Source organism: Caretta caretta, chromosome 6, assembly GCF_965140235.1.
Source record: "Caretta caretta isolate rCarCar2 chromosome 6, rCarCar1.hap1, whole genome shotgun sequence".
Classification (NCBI taxonomy): domain Eukaryota; kingdom Metazoa; phylum Chordata; order Testudines; family Cheloniidae; genus Caretta; species Caretta caretta.
In genome coordinates, this window is record NC_134211.1 from 33,409,819 (window position 1) to 33,432,361 (window position 22,543).

At 41.3% G+C, this 22,543-nt stretch overlaps 1 protein-coding gene across 7 annotated transcripts in view; it reads right to left on the reverse strand.

Moving 5' to 3' along the window:
* The window catches only part of SBF2 (SET binding factor 2), a 571,331-nt gene that overhangs the window by 71,077 nt on the left and 477,711 nt on the right, over window positions 1-22,543 (reverse strand). For all 7 annotated transcript variants that reach the window (XM_075129406.1, XM_048852731.2, XM_048852730.2 and 4 more), the window contains 5 exons: window positions 21,515-21,642; window positions 18,111-18,286; window positions 15,576-15,721; window positions 3,006-3,204; window positions 460-656 (listed from right to left, as the gene is read on the reverse strand). In XM_075129406.1, coding sequence (XP_074985507.1) covers window positions 460-656; window positions 3,006-3,204; window positions 15,576-15,721; window positions 18,111-18,286; window positions 21,515-21,642 — 846 coding nt within the window. The remainder of the gene's footprint in view (window positions 1-459; window positions 657-3,005; window positions 3,205-15,575; window positions 15,722-18,110; window positions 18,287-21,514; window positions 21,643-22,543) is intronic.

Below are 22,543 nucleotides of genomic sequence, written 5' to 3' on the forward strand. Positions count from 1 at the left end.
TCCCTCTAAACATGCAATTCACTTTCCTCCAATATTCTCTTCAAAGATACTCCATTATGACAGATCTTGCACTGTTCCAGTGATGATCATGGAAAAGATGAACCTTTATCTCAACCAAAGAACCCAAGCAGAACTCTGGAAATCTCTCAGGCCTTGGTTTTATAAAACGCTCTCTCAAAGTAAAACTAAAATTATGCTCAAAGCCATCAGAGAGTCAAAAGAATAGAATTTGCTCTAACTATCTCTATAGCCCATAAATAATGACAACGTGAACTCGTTTGTGAATCAAGGAAATAAGGTGCAATAACAAAACCAAATTAGAAGAATATTGTTTAAAGGAAGCAGATGGGGTTATTGTAAATTAAATAATTTATTCATGAGAACACTATATTACTCTAAAGGGAAAGAACCTCTTTCACTGAAACAACACATGCAGAAAGTCCAGCAACATAAGCTCACCTGCAGTATGTGTGTTTTGAGATTTGAAGAGGCCGACAACTCCCTTTCCATGGAAGCCCCCAGCTCTTAGCAGCAGAGTACTGATTTTTGAGTTTTTCCAGCAGACAACTGGCAGGCGATTGTGACGATAACAACGAGCTACCCTCTGCAAACTGCTATCCTGCACAGACTGAGGTACTACCAAAAGTCCAGGATAGCTGTATTAATCAATGGAGAGAAAATTAAAAAGATAATTAGAATTATTTTCAAAAAGATTCTTCCTTTTCCTTTTTAAATTTTGAAAACAGGATATGTATATTTCTTAATCTGCAGTTTTCACTGATATATGCATTTTTATTTAATAAAAATTCTTTTTAAAGAATAGCTAATTTTTGTAATACCGTGTACTCCTGATTATTATTTTGATAGGCTGAAGAGTATTAGAATTTTTAAAAAGCAACTTTCATTGGAGAAAATGTAAATAATTACTTTTTCTTTTTTTTTTTCATTTACAGTCTTATTTGTTGATACATCTCCTCGCTCCCCATTTTTTCCTAAATTTCTCTCCTCAATCTATCATTTGAAGAGTCAGGTTTATGAGAATGACACAGAAAACAGATCACTGGGGCTCTTCAAAGGAAACAAACATTATTTTTATATTTGACACCAGTGATTGTGTACAGGCGCTGACATTTTAAAGGCAAGAATGTTTAGATGCTTTGAATTGCATGCCAATTGCATGGTCAATGCCAGTACTTTGGCATTGACCATAACTGGCTCATGTCAAAATGCATTTAAGAAAGAAACAGTTTTGGAACAGCACATTACAAATTGCTGGTTATATAATGTTTAAAAAAACAAAAAGACAGTTTGGGAACTTCCATGATATAATAGTTTTGAAAACAGAAAATCAAGCAGGAGTGTTGTCTCTGGTTACATAAGTGGAAGAAGGATTCAAAGAGTTTGAGTACCTCTGACAAAGAGGATTCAATTAAAGCGTTAGTTTTTTCTCAAAATAAAACTGATTAAGGAGAGCACTTGGGAGATTTTACATTTTACTAAAGAATCCCTCTTCTTACAGGTTGTATGGCAACTTCCACCTTCTCTGTATGTGTATATATAATCTTCTTACTATATGTTCCATTCTATGCATCCGATGAAGTGGGCTGGAGCCCACGAAAGCTTATGCTCCAATAAATTTCTTAGTCTCTAAGGTGCCACAAGTACTCCTGTTCTTTTTGCGGATACAAACTAACATGGCTGCTACTCTAAACATAGGATTGTTTGTGACACAACATAAGTGAACTTATTTGACATTTATTAAACTTTATCATGAGGGAAGAAATGCCTAATCCATTTTATGGTCTATTTCCTAAAATACAATACCTGAACCAAAATCACATGACATTAAATAACCACTCATATCCTGAAATTTGTAAACCAATTGGATATTGACTACTTTTCTCAAAATAGTGACAAAAATTCAAACAGGTATTTTTTGGGTAAGGATAAGGTATGAAAATTATTTTTAAAATATAGTGATTACAAGCAATTAAAAAGCATAGTTAATATAATGCAGTGATTTCTTTGGTTCAAATGAACTAATATTCACTCGTGATTGAATAAAAGTATTGTTGTCACATTGGTGCTTTGGATAAGAGACAAACAGTCTGGATTTAATATTTTTTTGTGCTCTTTCTATGAAAGCGATGGCAATTTCATTTTTCCATAACGAAAACAACTTTTAGCCTGCAGTGTCTTTGTAGGATGTGAGTGCTCCAGTGATGAAACTTCTGCAGATTTGCTGTTGTGTTAAACAGCATTTTTGTAGGTTTCAGAGTAGGAGCCGTGTTAGTCTATATTCACAAAAAGAAAAGGAGGACTTGTGGCACCTTAGAGACTAACCAATTTATTTGAGCATAAGCTTTCGTGAGCTACAGCTCACTTCATCAGATGCACTTTTGTAGGCACTGATAATAAATCTCAGTGAACTTTCACAATAAAAAAGGCTTATGCATTAACTTCTTACTGACATTCAGGAGCTTACATATTGTATATGACAAACATTTTAAAGGAAGTGCTCCAATGACTGGTTCATGAGTTCTTATTTGCAGTTTCTGTTTTGAACTGTATTAATAAACATGCACTTCTAGGGCTTGTTTTCCTACTCATAAACAGAAGTTTTATGTATGTAACATCCAGTAACTTTAAAATGAATTGATTGTATGTAGCTGCCATGCATTGACAGGAGAATAGACCTTTAGGAGTTTACAAATTACGAGTTTTATAATGTACAAAAAGGACATTATAGATCCAACTAAAATACAAGTCTTAGTAGCTAAATATGCAGAGACACTAACAAATATGTTACAACAAAAAAGAGAGAAAATCAGCACTGCTATGTTTGCTGTAAGTTCAGTGTTATTCGTTTTGGGTTTATGGCAAGTGCTATTTTCCCAGAATACTTTGTTCTCTAAATAAATGTATTATATGTAATGGATGTTGTGGATGATGTGTAATATGGCAGATACACATTTCTAAACATAAGAGTGAACTGATTAACTCACCTTCTACAAAGTGAATACATCCTGTTCAATGCAGTTATTCGGAAGTATTCGGTTTTTGAGCGAGAGGAGCTACTACTGATGGTCCCAAGTCCCAAACGCTGATAGTCTCTAAAACAGGCTCTCTCTACTAACTGCTCCATTGTTGACTTTTCTGAGGCTCTCAAAGTACCACTTGTGTGCAATTCACTGTCATCTGAAACTGAAGTTAAAATACTTTTCTAGTTTAGTATTTAGAAATTCACTCGTCATATAAAGTAGACTGAGATGCTTCATCCTGAGCAAAACATTACATTTACCAAATCCAGCAATTGCTGATGGCAGGGATTAATGAGAACTGATACCAATTTATACAAATTATAGCCAACAGGTTACAATTTTTATTAAAGAAATTTAAGATACAAGCTACAATATCCTGGAACTGATGGAAGGGAGCATATGTGAACCAGCAACACCCTAAAACGGTCACCAGCACCCCAGTGGCATGGAAATATTATCCATGACCTAAAAAGAACAGGAGTACTTGTGGCACCTTAGAGACTAACAAATTTATTTGAGCATAAGCTTTCGCGGGCTACAGCCCACTTCACCGGATGCACAGAATGGAACATATAGTCAGAAGATATATGTATAGACACATGCAGAGAACACGAAACGGTGGATTAAGAGGCTAATTACTTAAGATGAGCTATTATCAGCAGGAGAGAAAAACTTCTGTAGTGATAATCAAGATGGCCCATGTAGACAGTTGACAAGAAGATGTGAGGATACTTAACATGGGTATCCTTGCACCTTCTTGTCAACTGTCTACATGGGCCATCTTGATTCTCTGTATGTGTGTGTATATATCTATCTTCTTACGATATGTTCCATTCTATGCATCTGATGAAATGGTCTGTAGCCCACAAAAGCTTATGCTCAAATAAATTTGTTAGTCTCTAAGGTGCCACAAGTACTCCTGTTCTTTTTGGAGATACAGACTAACACGGCTGCTACTCTGAAATCTATCCATGACCTAAACAGTTCTACTTAAACCTATGGCAAAGATGAGCCCACATAATTCCAAAGCTAATAGTTCAGCATAATCTTCTGCACTGGGAAAGCTGATGTGGGATCTTCAGTTACTCCTGTGGATCTAACCTCCACGGTCCAAAGAAGTTGGAATGATGAACATTCCACATCCCACCCACCACAGAAACATAGAAATTACCTCACTAGATCAGTATCTAGTTTAGTATCCTGTCTCCAAAAGCAGCCAGCACCAGATGCGGCAGAACCCTACAGTAGGCAAATACCGGATAATCTGCACCACACGTTAAATATCTAACTGATCTCTAACAGTTAGCATGAGACATGAAGTTTAATACCTCTTCCACAAAATTTATCATTAATTATGATCATTCTAGATATCTTGTTATCCATATAAACGTCCAATCCATTTTTGACTCTTTATACGTTCTTGGCCTCAACTTCCTTTGGCAGTAAGCTCCACAGTCCATCACGAGGTAGGGAGACCAACCCAACCCTTCTCCACCCATATCACCAAAACAATTTAAGCCTTGCCCAGAAGAATAATGTACCCTGTTGCGGCACAGAACACAAATGTTGCAATTGCGTGAAATATATTTGGAGCCCATACTGTGTTAAGTCTATGCATGGTATCACTGTGGCCAGGGATTGTATGCAACTCCTAGGGGCAGGGCTACCACAGTTCCTCCAGGAACCAAAACCGGAGGGTGATTAAGGTGAATCACTCAGGCTGTGAACACCTCCAGAGAGGTACCACCTGGGGGGTGGGGGTGGGGGAGAAGAGGGGAAGGAACTATGCATATACTGGTTCAAAATGGGTTTTCCGGAGACCAACAGACAACAGAAGAGCTTTTGGTATAAAAAGTCGGGGTTTAAACTAACACAGGGACTTCTTTTGACTCAGCAAAAGGACAGCATCTTCTGTCCAATGGGGGCCCCAACCTTTGAGGAAGAGTTGAAAGGACTTTGGCTTACTAGATCTATTAGACTGATGGGTACTTCTAGTCTGCTTTTAGCATGTGCATAGAAATTTTATTTTTTTAACATATATTTTCTCTGTAATGCTTTAACCCTAAGAATAAATGTATTTTGCTTTGTGCAGGCTGGGTGGTAACTGGTATACACTGTTATAGCCCCTGGAGAAAGGTTAATTTCAGATGCTGGACCTGTCAGATCTGTTGGGGAAATTACAGTGAGGTGTAGAGGAACTGTAAGCCTAAACTCTCAATGTGAAGGGAGAGAGAAATGGGTCAATGACCCAGAGAGGTGATGTCTGGAAGCCTGAAACCTTACGAGGGTGCTCTCAAGGAAGATGGGTGGAGGAGAAGGCAAAGATGCAGTTAACTCTGATATTGTGACACACACTTCCAAAAGTTTCACTCCTGTGAAAGGACAACAAACAAAAATTTAACCTGGATATATCCTATTCTTGTTTTCATAATTTGTGGCTCAAAGTGAGCTGGAATGATTGGCATCCTTTTTTACTGGCTTTAAAGTGATCCTGTGTATTCAACTGAATTGAATTGGTGGTAATCTTTCTTTTACCAGCATAACTATTTGTGATAATGGAAGATATATATAAAAATCCCTCATACAGCCAGAAGGAAATGGACCACATACTCTCTAACTACCTTAAATAGGCTTTATTCATCTGTCTAAAATTTTAGTGCATAGAATTGTCTCTTATGTCACAGATTAGCAACAGATAATGTTCTGAATTTTCTTTGTGCTTCAATATCAATCAGCCTTCTTCAGCAGAGTATTACTGTCAGTTGCACTTTCCCAAAGTAGAAAACAATTTCAGTCATGAGAGATAAAAACCATGTTTCAAGTTCAAGCTACAGTGAAATTCAAGTAAAGCGTGGCCTTTATACAAAACCAGCCACCGACCTGCTATCACCACTTTATTTCAGTTCTTCCCAAATATTTCTGAAGGCAAATTTACTGTTCATGGTTTGTCAGCTCCATGCTCCCCCATTACTTGGCCTTTATAAAATGTGCGCATATGAATAGAATGAAGTTATTTCTGCATGAATTTTTGGCTAAAGGTACTGGGACAAGTGCACATTTTGAAATTAAAAATAGTTTAGTACAGTTAAATTTTTTGTCTACCTTACAAAGCTTATACTCAATTTGACAACATTTCTCTCTTAAAGTGTAATGCATTCCATCTGTAATGCAATAACTTTTAATAAGTTCAAAATTTCAGGAAATGCTCAAGGCATCAATGCGCAGAACCCTATTAATGCTGAAGAAAACTGGAAAACTAAAAGGAGAAAAATTGGGGACACATGGAGCCCTTGCCATCTAATCCGCACAGCCACAGCTTCAAGCATCTCTGCAATTATCTACAGATCAAACAACTGGTTGATGGCACCCATTATGCTTTCCAGCATAACAATAATCCATTTCATCTCTGCCCATCCGCCCAATGACACCCTGAATGTCTCACCCACAGATAGAAAGATTGATGGGGGAAGGGGGGTGGGGGAAAGGGAGGAAGAGAGGCATGCACATAGCCCCTGGCACAGGGGGAAGAGGATAATGGGCATACAGAACGCCTGGCCAGGGATGTGGGGGAGAGGTGGAGACTGGGGACCCTGATATGGGGAAGGAGCACATACAACGTCTGGCATAGGGGGCGGAGTTGGGCATTGGGGGTAGACAGATCCCCTGGCATGAAGGTGCACAGTGGGGGACTCTGGTTTGGGTGGGAGATATGGGGAGAAAATTGGGATGCACACAGAGTCCTTGCCATTGGGGGGAATCAGGGTGCACACAGAGACACTGAAGGGGGGCGGTGGGAAATGGGTAACTCTGGTATGGGAAGAGGGATAAATGAGGGGAGGCACACACAGAGTCCCTGGAATGGTGGAGGGGATGGGGGAGTTGCAGGAAGTTCCTGAAATAGAGAGGAGTGGGAGGGTGGCACATGGAGCTTGTGGGCTGGAATGGAGGAATGCAAGGAGCCCCCTGGGAGTGCAATATGCTCAATCTACACAAGCTATGAAGTGTGCGACCCTCTTGTACAGAGGGAAACAACTTATGGGACTAGACTCTAGATATCCTTTCCTTCAGGCACTTGTTCTAATATGGTCTGAAAAGGATTGTCTTATTAGGACCCCTACTGCACTTCAGACTAAAATAATCAATGTTATACTTGGACAAACTCTAGACAGGTTGCATTATGAATCTCTCACTTCTCTCTGTATGTTTATATGCTTACCAGAGTGAGACAAATAACTGACAAAGCAGGCTATGAGACAGTTTTTTCTAGGTGATAAGAAAGGTATATTAAAAGCTACAAGCGATATAGGCTTTAGAAATAATTTTTACAATTTTTTGACTATATCAATTCAATATTTAACATTTCTGAATGGAAATAAATGGTTACTTACCTACAGTAACTGAGGTTCTTCGAGATATATTGTACGTATGTGTTCCACTTCAGGTGCACATGCATCTCAGGTGTTCAAGTTTGGATTCTTTTGGCCAGCAGCGTCCACCGCGGCCACGCCTGTGCCTGACGTGTTCTAATGGCTGCCTCCCAAGGGTGTAAAGGGTGAAGCAGGCCAAATAGTCCCTCACTTCCTTCACCAATACAGAATCTAGCTGTTATAGCACTCCACAGTAGTGGGGAAGGATGTTGGACATGGAATACCTGTGGGCAACATATGCTGAAGAACCACATTTGGTGTAAGTAAGTAACCATTTCTTCTTCTTCTTCAAGCACTTGTCTGTATCTATTCCACTTTTGGTGACTCACAGGAGAGGTCTGCTCTCCTTCTCCTGCCAGTGGGGCCAATGCCACAGGAGCTGCGTACACTGCAGACTGAGAGGCGCCGCAACTTTTCAGTATACTCATTGCTGAACACACACAGCTCAGCGAGGTGGCAGCAGCCAGCAGGGCACCCACCTGTGCCGACCCCGTGGGGCAGGAAGAGGCGAGCCAATCTGACCTGAGCCTGAGTGGGTTTGGTTGTTTTCACAACCAAACCAACCTGAACCCAACACTTGTAGTTGGGCCCTATCAGGTTTGGTCAGATTGCAGAACACTAATTCACAGGCAGTGATCTGGCACATAAGAGAAGGGTGCTTGGAGTCTATTTGAATAATAACTTGAAGAAGTGCTCTGCTAAAGTGGTTTTCAGTTCTTGATGCTTCTACAAGGGAGTAATGTTTTGGATCCCAATCCCACATAGGTGCCCTACAGATCTCAAAGATTGGTACACTTCTTAAAGAAGCCACAGGATCTGCCTGAGTCCTCATGGAGTGGGCGATAATCTTAACTGGCAGATCTAAACTAGCTAGCTCAGTATACTCTGATGCAACTGGAAATCCAGTTAGATATCCTATGGACAGATACTGCCAGTCCCTTCATCCTACCTATGAAAACTACAAATAATCTTGGGGAATTCCTGAAAGTGAATGATAATGCCCTAAGCACATCCAGGGTATGCAGTATGGCTTCCCCTTGGCTGGAGTGGGGCATAAGAAAAAAGACAATGCTATACTGGTACTAGATATTCAGGTATAACTTAGATAGAAGTCAGGCTACTTTCAGCAAGATTTTAGAGTGAGGTCTAAAGGCCACCTTATCCTTATGGAATATAGCAGGGGTGGCCAGCCTGAGAAAGAGCCAGAATTTACCAATGTACATTGCCAAAGAGCCACAATAATATATCAGCAGCCCCCATCACCCCAGCACATCCTGCCCACCGGCAGCCTTGCAGATCAGCACTTCCCCCTCTCTCCCCGTGTCTCCTGCTGGCTGCGATCAGCTGTTTCGTAGTGTACAGGAGGCTCTGGGATGGAGTGGGGAAGAGCAAGGGTGCAGCAGGCTCAGGGGAGGGGGCAGAAAGGGGCCGGGGCCTTGGGGTAAGGGGTGGAGTGGGGTCAGGGCCTGAGGTTGAACAGTGGAAAGTTGGCACCTGTAGCTCCAGCCTGGAGTCAGCACCTATGCAAGGAGCTACATATTAACTTCTGAAGAGTCGCATGCGGCTCTGAAGCCACAGGTTGGCCACCCCTGGAATATAGTATATTGTGCACCAGTCACAGTAATAGTAATACATACCTATATTTCTCCTTCCCTTTGGGCAGACGTTACTGCCACAAGGAAGGCAATCTTCATGGATAAATGATAAAGTGAGCACATAGCTAGAGACTCAAAAGGGTGGGCAATCAATCCCACTATGACTATGTTAGAGATCTCAAGCAGGGGAAGGCTTCTTAACTGGGGGAAACAGGTGCATATGGCCCTTAAGGAATCTAGCTACTGTCGGTTGGGAGAATGCTGGGTGATCCAAAATGGGAGGGATGGCTGGCTACCTAGCGTACTCTTAAAGAGCTTATAAACAGTCCTACATTTTCCAGCAATAAAAGGTAATACAAAATAGCATGTATCTCAGTGTCTAATAGAGCTAACTGATGTTGCTGGGTCCAAATAGCAAATCTTCTCCACTTTGCCAAATATGCAGGTCTAGTAGAGTCTTTTCTACTGTGGATTAACAGACTTTGGACCTCTGCAGAGCAACTCCTCTCAATGCTGGTTTGCTAGCCTTCATCTAGGCTGTCAAGTGTAATGAATCAGGGTCTGGATGGAGGATCTACCTGTTGTTCTGGGAGATTATCTCTGGAAGAGGGAAGCGTACTGGATAGATTAATCACGTCTGAGAACCAGAACTGTCTTGGCCAAGACAATATCAGCATGATCATCACAGCTGCAGGCTTCCTTAGGACCTGTGCTCAAGAGTCCAAAGGTCTAGGGCCTGGAGATGGTCCAGGTGAAGTCCCAACTCGCGTGTGGAATCATTTGTCACTAGTGTCTTAGATGACAACGGTGGGGAAAAGGATAGTCCTTCTACCAGTTTAATGACAATAGGACTTCTGGGGGACCTGCACCTTTATGACTATAATATCTTTTGGGAAGATACAAATATTTCAACCATGTGACTTAGGTGAAGTCTGGCATACTATGTTATGTAAGTGCAGGAGGCCATGTGATCTAGAAGTCTGGAGTATGCTTGTCCTGAACTTTGAGGATGAGCCTGTAAATGGTTAATGAAATCCATGATGATGTTGAATCTGTCTTGAGGCAGATAAACCTTTGCTGCTGTAGACTATGAATTGTATCCTCTGGATTGGTACTAATGCTGACTTTTATATGTTGACTTTGAGACCTCAGGCAGTGAAAAGCTGAAGCATTTGATGATTGGAGCTGGTCACATGCTGTGTGATTTCTCCAGAATAAACCAATCGTTGAGGTAGTATGGTATACCTGGATTCCTTGCTTTCTCAAGTGAGCCACCACCAGTGCCCAGCATTTGGTGAATGCCCTTGTTGCTGCATGGAATGGAATGGAAGAACTCTATATCGATAACAGGAATTTCCCACTTGGAATCTCAGGTAATTCTAATGAGCTTGATGGATTGTTATGTAAAAGTAGGGAACTTGGAGGCTGACAGCTGCAAACCATTCTGGGGGATCTAAGCAGGGGCTTATAGAATCATAGAATATCAGGGTTGGAAGGGACCTCAGGAGGTCATCTAGTCCAACCCCTTGCTCAAAGCAGGACCGATCCCCAATTAAATCATCCCAGCCAGGGCTTTGTCAAGCCTGACCTTAAAAACTTCTAAGGAAGGAGATTCCACCACCTCCCTAGGTAACCCATTCCAGTGCTTCACCACCCTCCTAGTGAAAAAGTTTTTCCGAATAGCCAACCTAAATCTCCCTCACTGCAACTTGAGACCATCACTCCTTGTTCTGTCATCTGCTACCACTGAGAACAGTCTACAGCCATCCTCTTTGGAACCCCCTTTCAGGTAGTTGAAAGCAGCTATCAAATCCCCCTCATTCCTCTCTTCTGTAGACTAAACATCCCCAGTTCCCTCAGCCTCTCCTCATAAGTCATGTGTTCCAGTCCCCTAATCATTTTTGTTGCCCTCCGCTGGACTCTTTCCAATTTTTCCACATCCTTCTTGTAGTTTGGGGCCCAAAACTGGACACAGTCCTCCAGATGAGGCCTCACCAGTGTCGAATAGAGGGGAATGATCACATCCCTCGATCTGCTGGCAATGCCCCTACTTATACATCCCAAAATGCCATTGGCCTTCTTGGCAACAAGGGCACACTGTTGACTCATATCCAACTTCTTGTCCACTGTAACTGCTAGGTCCTTTTCTGCAGAGCTGCTGCCTAGCCATTCGGTCCCTAGTCTGTAGCAGTGCATGGGATTCTTCCGTCCTAAGTGCAGGACTCTACACTTGTCCTTGTTGAACCTCATCAGATTTCTTTTGGCCAAATCCTCCAATTTGTCTAGGTCCTTCTGTATCCTACCCCTACCCTCCAGCGTATTTACCTCTCCTCCCAGTTTAGCGTCATCTGCAAACTTGCTGAGGGTGCAATCCACACCATCCTCTAGATCATTTATGAAGATATTGAACAAAACCGGCCCCAAGACCGACCCTTGGGGCACTCCACTTGATACCGGCTGCCAACTAGACATGGAGCCATTGATCAGTACCCGTTGAGCCCGACAATCTAGCCAGCTTTCTATCCACCTTATAGTCCATTCATCCAGCCCATACTTCTTTAACTTGCTGGCAAGAATACTGTGGGAGACCCTGTCAAAAGCTTTGCTAAAGTCAAGGAACACCATGTCCACTGCTTTCCCTTCATCCACAGAGCCAGTTCTCTCGTCATAAAAGGCAATTAGATTACTCAGGCATGACTTGCCCTTGGTGAATCCATGCTGACTGTTCCTGATCACTTTCCTCTCCTCTAAGTGCTTCAGAATTGATTCCTTGAGGACCTGCTCCATGATTTTTCCAGGGACTGAGGTGAGGCTGACTGGCTTGTAGTTCCCAGGATCCTCCTCCTTCCCTTTTTTAAAGATGGGCACTACATTAGCCATTTTCCAGTTGTCCTGGACCTCCCCCGATCGCCATGAGTTTTCAAAGATAATGGCCAATGGCTCTGCAATCACATCTGCCAACTCCTTTAGCACTCTCGGATGCAACGCATCCAGCCCCATGGACTTGTGCACGTCCAGCTTTTCTAAATAGTCCCGAACCACTTCTTTCTCCACAGAGGGCTGGTCACCTCCTCCCCATGCTGTGCTGCCCAGTGCAGTAGTCTGGGAGCTGACCTTGTTCGTGAAGACAGGGGCAAAAAAAGCATTGAGTACATTAGCTTTTTCCACATCATAGAATCATAGAATATAAGGGTTGGAAGGGACCCCAGAAGGTCATCTAGTCCAACCCTCTGCTCGAAGCAGGACCAATTCCCAGTTAAATCATCCCAGCCAGGGCTTTGTCAAGCCTGACCTTAAAAGCCTCTAAGGAAGGAGATTCTACCACCTCCCTAGGTAACGCATTCCAGTGTTTCACCACCCTCTTAGTGAAAAAGTTTTTCCTAATATCCAATCTAAACATCCTCTGTCACTAGGTTGCTTCCCTTATTCAGTAAGGGGCCCACACTTTCCTTGACTTTCTTCTTGTTGCTAACATACCTGAAGAAACCCTTCTTGTTACTCTTAACATCTCTTGCTAGCTGCAACTCCAGGTGTGATTTGGCCTTCCTGATTTCATTCCTGCATGCCCGAGCAATATTTTTATACTCATCCCTGGTCATTTGTCCCATCTTCCACTTCTTGTAAGCTTCTTTTTTGTATTTAAGATCAGCAAGAATTTCACTGTTAAGCCAAGCCGGTCGCCTGCCATATTTACTATTCTTTCTACACATCGGGATGGTTTGTCTCTGTAACCTCAAAAAGGATTCTTTAAAAAACAGCCAGCTCTCCTGGACTCCTTTCCCCCTCATGTTATTCTCCCAGGGGATCTTGCCCATCAGCTCCCTGAGGGAGTCACAGTCTGCTTTTCTGAAGTCCAGGGTCCGTATTCTGCTGCTTTCCTTTCTTCCTTGTGTCAGGATCCTGAACTTGACCATCTCATGGTCACTGCCTCCCAGGTTCCGATCCACTTTTGCTTCCCCTACTAATTCTTCCCAGTGGAGGCTTGTGCTGCCACCCGGAACTTGGGATAGCTAAATACCTTGCTCTAAATCCAGAATTGGGCACCAGCCTCCCTTTTTCTTTGGAATTAGAAAATAATGGGCGTAAACCCCATTCCCTCTGCATTCTACAGGCACTTCTTCCATTGCTTCAAGACTTAGAAGTGATCCCATTTGTAGCTATAACAGTCTCTCGTGGGAGGGATCCATGAAAAGGGATGGGGAAGGGAGATGGGAGGTAGGAAGGGTCTGAAATTGTATGGAATATGCCACCGTGATGATCTCTAAGACCCAGTGGTCTGTGGTGCTGAGAAAATAAAGTAAATGGTTTCCAAAAGGAGAAGAGGAGTAAAAAGATCCTCTAGGTATTACAAATGGCTCCTGACCAAGGCATCAAACCAGCTGCCTTCAAGCTGTTGCAGGGAGTGGCTTACAAAGAGGAGACAAAGGGTATCTCTTTTTTGGCACCTCTGCTGAATATAGTAGTTCTGCTTGGAGTAGGTCTGGTGCAGATGTGGTTACTTCCCAGAGATCTTAAAGCTGCTTGTGAGTTGGCTGATATTCAGAATTTCTGGTTCATGGGAAATTTTGACATTTTGAAATTTGGTTTCAATCTGATTCTATGGTTGTTTGTACTTCTCTAGGTATGCCAGAAAACATCAAGCACAAGGACTTCCTCCTGGCAACAGATGTGGCCATGGTCTTAACTGTTGTGTCTGAGCCTCCAGTCTAGTACAACATGGTGAGAAGGGTGTGCTGACCTTCAGAGACTACCGACTTACACTCTTCACTGAAGTTTAAGCCAAGCCTTGCTCACCTTTTGCCTTCTTGAACAACCTGAAAATGTCCATCATTAAGTGGCATCACCACATCACAAGAAAGGCAATTCTTAAAACCAGGAGACTCCAGTTCAGCCATCAGGGTTGGAACCCAGTACTGAGGAAGCCTCACAAACTAAGGCATTTTTAAAACATTTTTTAAAGGGGGGCGGAGGAGAAGCTAACAATTAATCCATTAACACTAAACTTACTAACACTTCCTGCCTTTTATGCACTCTGGGCAGCAGGACACAGAGAGTGCAAGCACAACTCCAGCGGACACTGCTAGCCAAAGAATCCGAGCTTGAGCGCAGGGAGTGGACACACACCACAAATGGAATCTATGTGGACAAGGACCGAAGAAGAATATGGATTTTCACGCAAGGAGAGTTATTTCTGACTAATGTGTGGACATTTTCCCTCTGATTTCTTTCCCTTCTCCCTCAGATGGGTGAAGAGCATTAGGTATTTTTAGCCTTTTCCTAGAAGGCTTTGTTCATTCTTTTTGAGAGCTCACAATGAGCCAAGCTTAAGAGTTCAGTAGGAATGAGCTTTATATACATCCGCATATTTTGTCCCACTCACACTTACCAATCAGTTCAATCATTTTATTAATGAAAAAAAGTATTTTAAAAATAAAACAAAAGAAAGGGAAAAAAAGATCTCCTTTTCCTACTTGTAATCTTTCCTATATATATCCAACACCAGTGCTGTGATAAATAGGAAATATTTGGCTTGTGTGATGTTTTTAAGAAACAATTAATTTTTGATACACTTCACTATCTGAAATAGTAAATGAGTGAGGAATGGTGTGACAAAACAATACCTATTTAGGTATAGGAGAATCTGGTTCCCTCTAGTGGTATGTTTTATAGTAGCATTGATCCAGATTAAGAAAAAATGGATGTAGTGACAGCAGTTGTATGTAGTGTTGTTGTAGCCATGCTGGTCCCAGGATATAAGAAATATATCTTTTATTGGACCAATTTCCATTGGTGAGAGAGATAAGCTTTTGAACTTGTCTCCCTCACCAACAGAATGGTTCAACAAAAGACATTACCTCTCTCTGTAGTGACAGCAGCACATTTTAGAAACGGACTTATTTAGAAAAAAACCAAAATAAAACGAACACTTTCTGCCTTCAGCCCCAACATACTTTCCATTGAAATCTGGAAGTGTGATATTTTCACATGTAATACTTTTTGTTCATTGAAGAAATCCCCTCATTTTATACCTTCACATCTGTTGATAGAACCTATGCTATTTGCTTCTTCCTTACACCTGCCTTGTTTAGAATGAGACTCAACCACTCTAGATTAATGGCTCATGACAAACTGTTTAACAATACCGTACATGAATGCTGCTGAGTTTGCCTTAATGCTGTTAGCCAACTATATCCTTGTCTACTTCAGGGTGCTGTATGGGGTGGTAAACAAAGTTGTACTGACCACAGTTTGGTGATTTAAAAAAGGATATGAAATTGAAAATTTCCTCTGCAAATAAACTAAGTTAAAAGCTTGTGCTTTTCCTTATTTCCTACAAACCTGGGAAAATAATAAAAGTTCAAAGTCTTCACCAAGTGATGACATTTGAAACCTTTCAGTCTAATATCTGAAATAGACCCTTTTCCCGATTAATTACTGTTTGAGAATCTCTTGACAGGTCAGTGTATTTTAGTGGATGCATAAGCTCATCTAATAATATGAAAATATTTTACCAGAGATATCATCTTCTTCATTCCAGCCTGGACGATTCCCTCTTTCTTCCACTATTGTGCCTGTCTTCTTCTTTAATAAGTATTGACGACCAATTGTCATCTTCCCTGCACGTTTGGCTCCTTTCACAATTGTTTTTGAGAAGGTGCTAGAATTCAGAAATAAATAACAATGCCTGATCTCAAAATGTCAGTATAATAAAACAGTTATCTTAAACTCTCATTAATATTCAATATCTGTGTCAGTATACCAAAATACACTTTTAGGATGCATCTTCTCACCCACACAAAGCATGCTTAACAATTTTTCATTGAATTTCAAGAAAGGAAAGTGAGCTCAGGACCTCAGAAAATGGGCTCCTAAAATTTTAAATTGCTAGTCCTGGGATTTAGGAGAATGTGAGTAATCAACACTGTGCCATCTGTGTCCAATAGTAGAGAATAAACAACTATCTTCTGTTTGCAGCTTTGACTTTTGTTGGCAATATAACAAATAAATCTTCCTGGTTAACAGACAGAAGGCATGAAAACAGAAATCTAAACATCTCTGTTCTCCAGAACTATGTTGGGATTCTAGTCCACTGAGCCAACAAGGCACTAATCAATAGAATTGCCACTCTGTAAAACACATGAATTGCCACTCTGTAACAGGCTAATAATCCACCTAGTTTAGTAAGGTGCCTAATAATGGAGTATAACATTCATAGATTCCAAGGCCAGAAGGGACCATTGTGATAATCTAATCTGACCTCCTGTTTAACACAGGTCAGAGAACTTCCTCAAAATAATTGCTAGATCATATCTTTTAGAAAAAACCCAATCAAAATTAAAAATTGTCAGTGATGAAAAATTCACCAGAATCCTTGGTAAATTGTTCCAGTGATTAATTACCCACACTGTTAAAACCTTACACCTTATTTCCAGTCTGATTTGTTGAGCTTCAGTTTCCAGCCACTGGATCATGTTTTATCTTTCTCTGCTATATTGAAGAGCCCATTATTAAATATTTGTTCCGCATGTAGCCACTTATAAACTCTGATCAAGTCACCCCTTAATCTTCTCATTGTTAAGCTAAATAAATTCAACTCCTTAAAATCTATCACTATAAAGCATGTTTTCAAATGCTTTAATCATTCTCGTGGCTTTTCTTTGAACCCTCTTCAATTTATCAACATCCTTCTTGAACTGTGGACACCAGAACTGGATGCAGTATTCCAGCAGTTCTGAAAATTTTTTTCAGAGTCATTGCTTCCCAGAATAGAGTCCCCCATCCTGTAAATATGGCCTACATTCTTTGTTCCTACATGTATATGTTTATATATAGCTGTAGTAAATACATATTATTTGCTTACACCCAGCTTGCCAAGTGATCCAGATCGCTCTATAAAGAGAGATCTGCCCTCTTCTTTATTTACTACTCTCCCAATTTTTGTGTTGCCTATAATTTTCACCAGTGATAATTTTAGGTTTTTTTCCAGGTCACTGATTAAAATGTTAAACAGAGTAGGGCCAAAAACTGATCTATGTGGGATGCCACTTGAAACACACATACTCAATGACAATTTCCCATTTACAGTTACATTTTGAGACCTATCAGTTAGCCAGTTTTTAATCCATTTAGTGTGTGCCATGTCAATTTTATATCATTCTAGTTTTTCAACCAAAATGTTGCTGTGGTACCAAGTCTAAGCCTTACAGAAGTCTAAAGATTAACACTATTACCTTTATCAGCCAAACTTGTTATCTCAAATTAGTTTGACAAGATCTATTTTCCATAAACCCAAGGCATTAATTATATTATCCTTTCTAAATTCTTTATTAATTTAGTCCTGTATCAGCTGCTCCATTATCTTGCCTGGGCCTACAATTACCAAGGTCATCCCTTCTACCTTTTTAAAATATTGGAACAATATTAGCTTTCTTCCAGTCTTCTGGAAATACATCAGTATTCCAAGACTTACTAAAAATCAAAATTAATTATCCAGTTTGCTCCTCAGCCAGCTCTCTCAAAACTCTTGAATGCAGGTTATCTGGACCTGCTTCAAAGGAAGACTAAAAAACCCAAACTCTATATTACAGATCACTAGAACAACTGCACAATACCATCCCATGAGTGTACATTTCTTTACACCTATATTGGTGGCCAATCCATACTCTGAAGTATGAGGAGCCTCTTTATATGTTGCCATCGAATTAGTATAACTGCAGATGTTATTCATATAAATGCCCGATTGTATGCTTTGAATCTTATTACGGTAATTACTTCCATAATTTCCTATGGCAAGTAGTTCAACAGGCTAATTATACACTTTTATTACCAAATTCATATATATTTCTACACTAGGTAGCTTTTGTTTGGCATACCTATGTAACATGCTTGACAGAAGCTAGTCAATTCAGATTTATTGAGGACTACTTAAATGAACTTGCAATGTTAGAAAGCCATCAAAAATGACACAGAATTCAATGCACTGGACTAAGAGTAAACAAGAATATCAATAATAAATTCTTATTAAAGAAAAATAGAGTATACCTTACCGAAAGGAAGTGTTCTTTTCTTTTTGCTTTGGCAAGATTATCTGCGGTGCAGTTTGCCCAGCTGCAAAAGCAAAGGTGCTAAAGATGGACTGGGGATAACGGAACTTCATTAGCTGTTTCCTAAATATTTCTACCACTTCAGGACTTACTTCCTCATCAAATGCTACTTTAATTAACTGCAAATAAAAAGACATAACATGTTAGAGACTGGAAATAATTTAATATGGCAACTTTTGAGATAAAAGAAAATGAAAAAGATCCCACAAAGGAAGTAAAATAATATATTAATAAATAAATAGAAATATGTATATGTTACTGATTATGGCAATTCATGTTATCTATTTTTACTTTATTTTTTAATATTATATTCTAATGCCAAAATATCTCCACTCTGTAGTATCTGGAATTCCCATAAAATTAAGACAAAACATCTGAGCAAATCTAAAAAAGTAGCTTTAGCACTAATGTTTCTACACTAGTTAAAACACTAGCCATATTTTTTTGCTACATGGGATGGCAAGGGCTGGAAGAGTTCTGGTGGGCCAGGTCCTTGAGGATATACAGGACAACACTGGTAAAAAAAAAATGACACTCTGATTTAAAGACTCTCTCACTATACTATTTCAGAGTAACAGCCGTGTTAGTCTGTCTTTGCAAAAAGAAAAGGAGTACTTGTGGCACCTTAGAGACTAACCAATTTATTTGAGAATGAGCTTTCGTGAGCTACAGCTCACTTCATCGGATGCATACCGTGGAAACTGCAGTAGACATTATATACACACAGAGACCATGAAACAATACCCCCTCCCACCGCACTGTCCTGCTGGTAATAGCTTATCTAAAGTGATCATCAAGTTGGGCCATTTCCAGCACAAATCCAGGTTTTCTCACCCTCCGCCCCCCCCCCCCCCAACTCACTCTCCTGCTGGTAATAGCCCATCCAAAGTGACCACTCTCTTCACAATGTGTATGATAATCAAGGTGGGTCATTTCCAGCACAAATCCAGGTTCTCTCACTCCCTCACCCCCCTCCAAAAAACTACACACACAAACTCACTCTCCTGCTCAGGAGAGTGAGTTTGTGAGTTTGTGTGTGTAGTTTTTTGGAGGGGGGTGAGGGAGTGAGAGAACCTGGATTTGTGCTGGAAATGACCCACCTTGATTATCATACACATTGTGAAGAGAGTGGTCACTTTGGATGGGCTATTACCAGCAGGAGAGTGAGTTTGGGGGGGGGGGGCGGAGGGTGAGAAAACCTGGATTTGTGCTGGAAATGGCCCAACTTGATGATCACTTTAGATAAGCTATTACCAGCAGGACAGTGGGGTGGGAGGGGGTATTGTTTCATGGTCTCTGTGTGTATATAATGTCTACTGCAGTTTCCACGGTATGCATCCGATGAAGTGAGCTGTAGCTCACGAAAGCTCATGCTCAAATAAATTGGTTAGTCTCTAAGGTGCCACAAGTACTCCTTTTCTTTTCACTATACTATAAAAGTTTAGTATTTAAAAATTACCACAACTATCCTTCTATATTCCATTCATTTCTCACCTTGCAAAGCCTAGAAAACTGTGCGAGTAGCGAAGCATGATAACCAAATCTGACCCTTGGAAAAGGAAGTGCTTTGCATTATCTACACTGATCTCTCTTCCCAGTCAAAATATGGCTTTTATACAGTTTAAAGGGAGCCCTGTCCCATGATTCTTAGCCAGAGGGATGATGGGCAGCTCTTATATCTTGAGGATGAGTAATAAAGGAGAGGGAAAATGAGGGTCTGTAAAAGGGACAAAAAGAACTCCCATGGTGAGGGTAAGCAAAATAAACATTTCTGACGTATTTGTTATTTTATAAGTCCCAAGATGAAGTTACTGTTTATATGTCTCTTGTTTGCTGTACACAAGGCATATCCGATCCTTCATTTTCATTTCACTTAATTTCGTATTTTCTCTCCAAATGGCTAATAATTCTGTTGTTCTAGGACCTCCTTGAAATGAGGTCTTGAATATTTAGGGGTCACCCCGATATGACATTTTAAATACATTAAAATAATATAGCTGTAGCCATTTTCCTTCGATAATCATAATTAACACACAAAGCAGAGAGGGGTCTATTTCATATAATATTGAACTCTGGCTGTTAGAAAAGGAACAGAAAGTAAACCTTTTGCTGGTTGGTTTTGTTTTTATAATCTAAAATGAAACTATGTTAAACAAAAGCAGAGATTATATTTGACCAGAGTCCAGAACCAGAAACTTTGAGTTGTGTCTGCATTTAGCATATTACTGAAGGATGTTAGACATTTTATTGTTACTGTTAGTCTCCAAAAAGGGCTTTGGAAAACAAAAGGCCTCACAGTTACTGTTCTACTTGAAAGGCATATAAGAGCGACTCCTTAAATTGTTAATTAAATCCATTCATTTGTATAGGATAATGTATCTGAGATAAAAATTATGTTACACAGTGTCTATTCAAAACACCAAGAAGAAAAAATTGGTGACATATTCCTAAATGAAAGACTCTCCATTTTATCAAATTGTGATTTTTTTTTATCCTGAACAAAGTAATGAACTTTTGTAGTAGTAACCAGATCTAGCTAAACATTTCATGTTTTGAAGCCCCACATTACATAATTTTAATTCTATTGATTACAATTCTTGAAGATTTTACCTTACATTCCACTTCCCTTCATTTAGGGACTCATCATAGGCCAGATTACCTCATAGACTAAATTTACTGTAGGGGGCTCCTGGCTCTGGGGAAAAAAATCTCCAGAGGATTCCCATCCCTCCAAACTGTCCTGTTCTACATGCCTCTGAAGAATAGGCTCTGGGGCCTGTCCCTAAACTGGTAAATCTTCAGGAATCTGTACAGATTGTGGGGCTCCACCAAAGGTCAGGGCCACCTATGGAGAGGCCCTGTGCTTCTGGATTAGCTCTCGACAACAGTGGTGCCCCAGACTCCATTTCAACTGTGCTACCATGGACTTCCTCCTGCCATGGATCCACCCAGACAAACTGGTGAGTGGCAGGGAGCTTATTTTTTCCAGATAAACTCCACAGGGATGGAGGAGATTTGATGTACATGTGTTTTGACCTGCCCAGACTCAATTTGCTCTTCAGCAGACACTTTGGACCCAAAGATTGTCTTCCACAGGGTCCAATGGAGGGGTGAGGAGTGAGAGAAAAAGGCAGTGAAAACCATTTATGCTCCAGTGTGTGCGCGTAGGAAAGCACTTCTGGGTTCCTGTGAGATGCTGAGACACCTCCAATACCATTGACTTCACCAGGAACTGCTGACATTTAGCCGCTCCCAGGGGTCAGGGTGTTAGTTGCAGCAGGTTATTTTGATGAGATCATAATTTCAGGTGTTTTACAAAGTATAAAGAATAAAGCACTCCATTCTACCTGAAATGATGCTGAGGTGATCTGAAGTCCTTCCTGCATATTCTGTTGCAGCTGGTTCTGTATAGTAATCTTCTTCTCCTTCATAATAGATGCAATGGGAAAGCTCCGGATCACTGTCTGTTCTCCAGCTAAGTACCACAGAATCATTTACAGACACGTTAGTCATGGAATCATAACTGATTTAGTTACCGTATATACTTGATCATAAGCTGGTTCGTTTATAAGCCGACCCCTCCCCCCCCCAAGATGGATAAGTAAAAATGGAAAATTTTTATGACCCATTCATAATCCGACCCTATAATTCAGGGGTCTGCAAACTTTGGCTCCCGGGCCATCAGGATAAGTCGCTGGCGGGCTGCGATGGTTTGTTTACCTCGAGAGTCCGCAGGCAGGGAGGTAAACCTAAGTAAACAAAGTGTCCCGGCACTCCAGCTACTTACCCTGAAGGGCCGGGACGGCAACTGTTGGGGAAATTTTTTTGTGGGGAGAAGCTGGGAATCAGAGGAGTAACCCCTGTGACCACCCCCCACATGACCCCACCCCTAGCCCGGGACCCCCACATTCTCTCCATCCCATCCCTTCCCACCTTATCTGGGGAGGCCCAGGGGAAGATGTCTCTGGCCTGGCTGGAGCTGCTCCGGCAGGCTGGGCAGTGTGGCCGCAGCATGCTTCTCGGGGCCACATGGGGCAGCGCAGCTGCAGCATGTTCCAGCGGGCTGGGCCGGATGGCACAGCCGCAGCGTGCTCTGGCAGGCTGGGCGGTGCGGCTGCAGCCTGCCAGACCCAGAGCTGCAGCTGCTTCGGAGGCTGGAGGGAGAGCAGCGTGGCCAGAAGTGGAGAGACTCTGGCCCTGCCTCTTCCCTTCTGGCTTTGCTCCCTCTCCTTGCCCCCTCTGTTGGGGGGAAAGGGGTGTGTCCCACCTCTCCCCATCTCTATATCCGTTCATAAGCCGACCCCCTTCTCTTATGCTTCCCTTTTTTACAAAAAAAATTCAGCTTATGAACGAGTATATACAGTATATTTTACTGT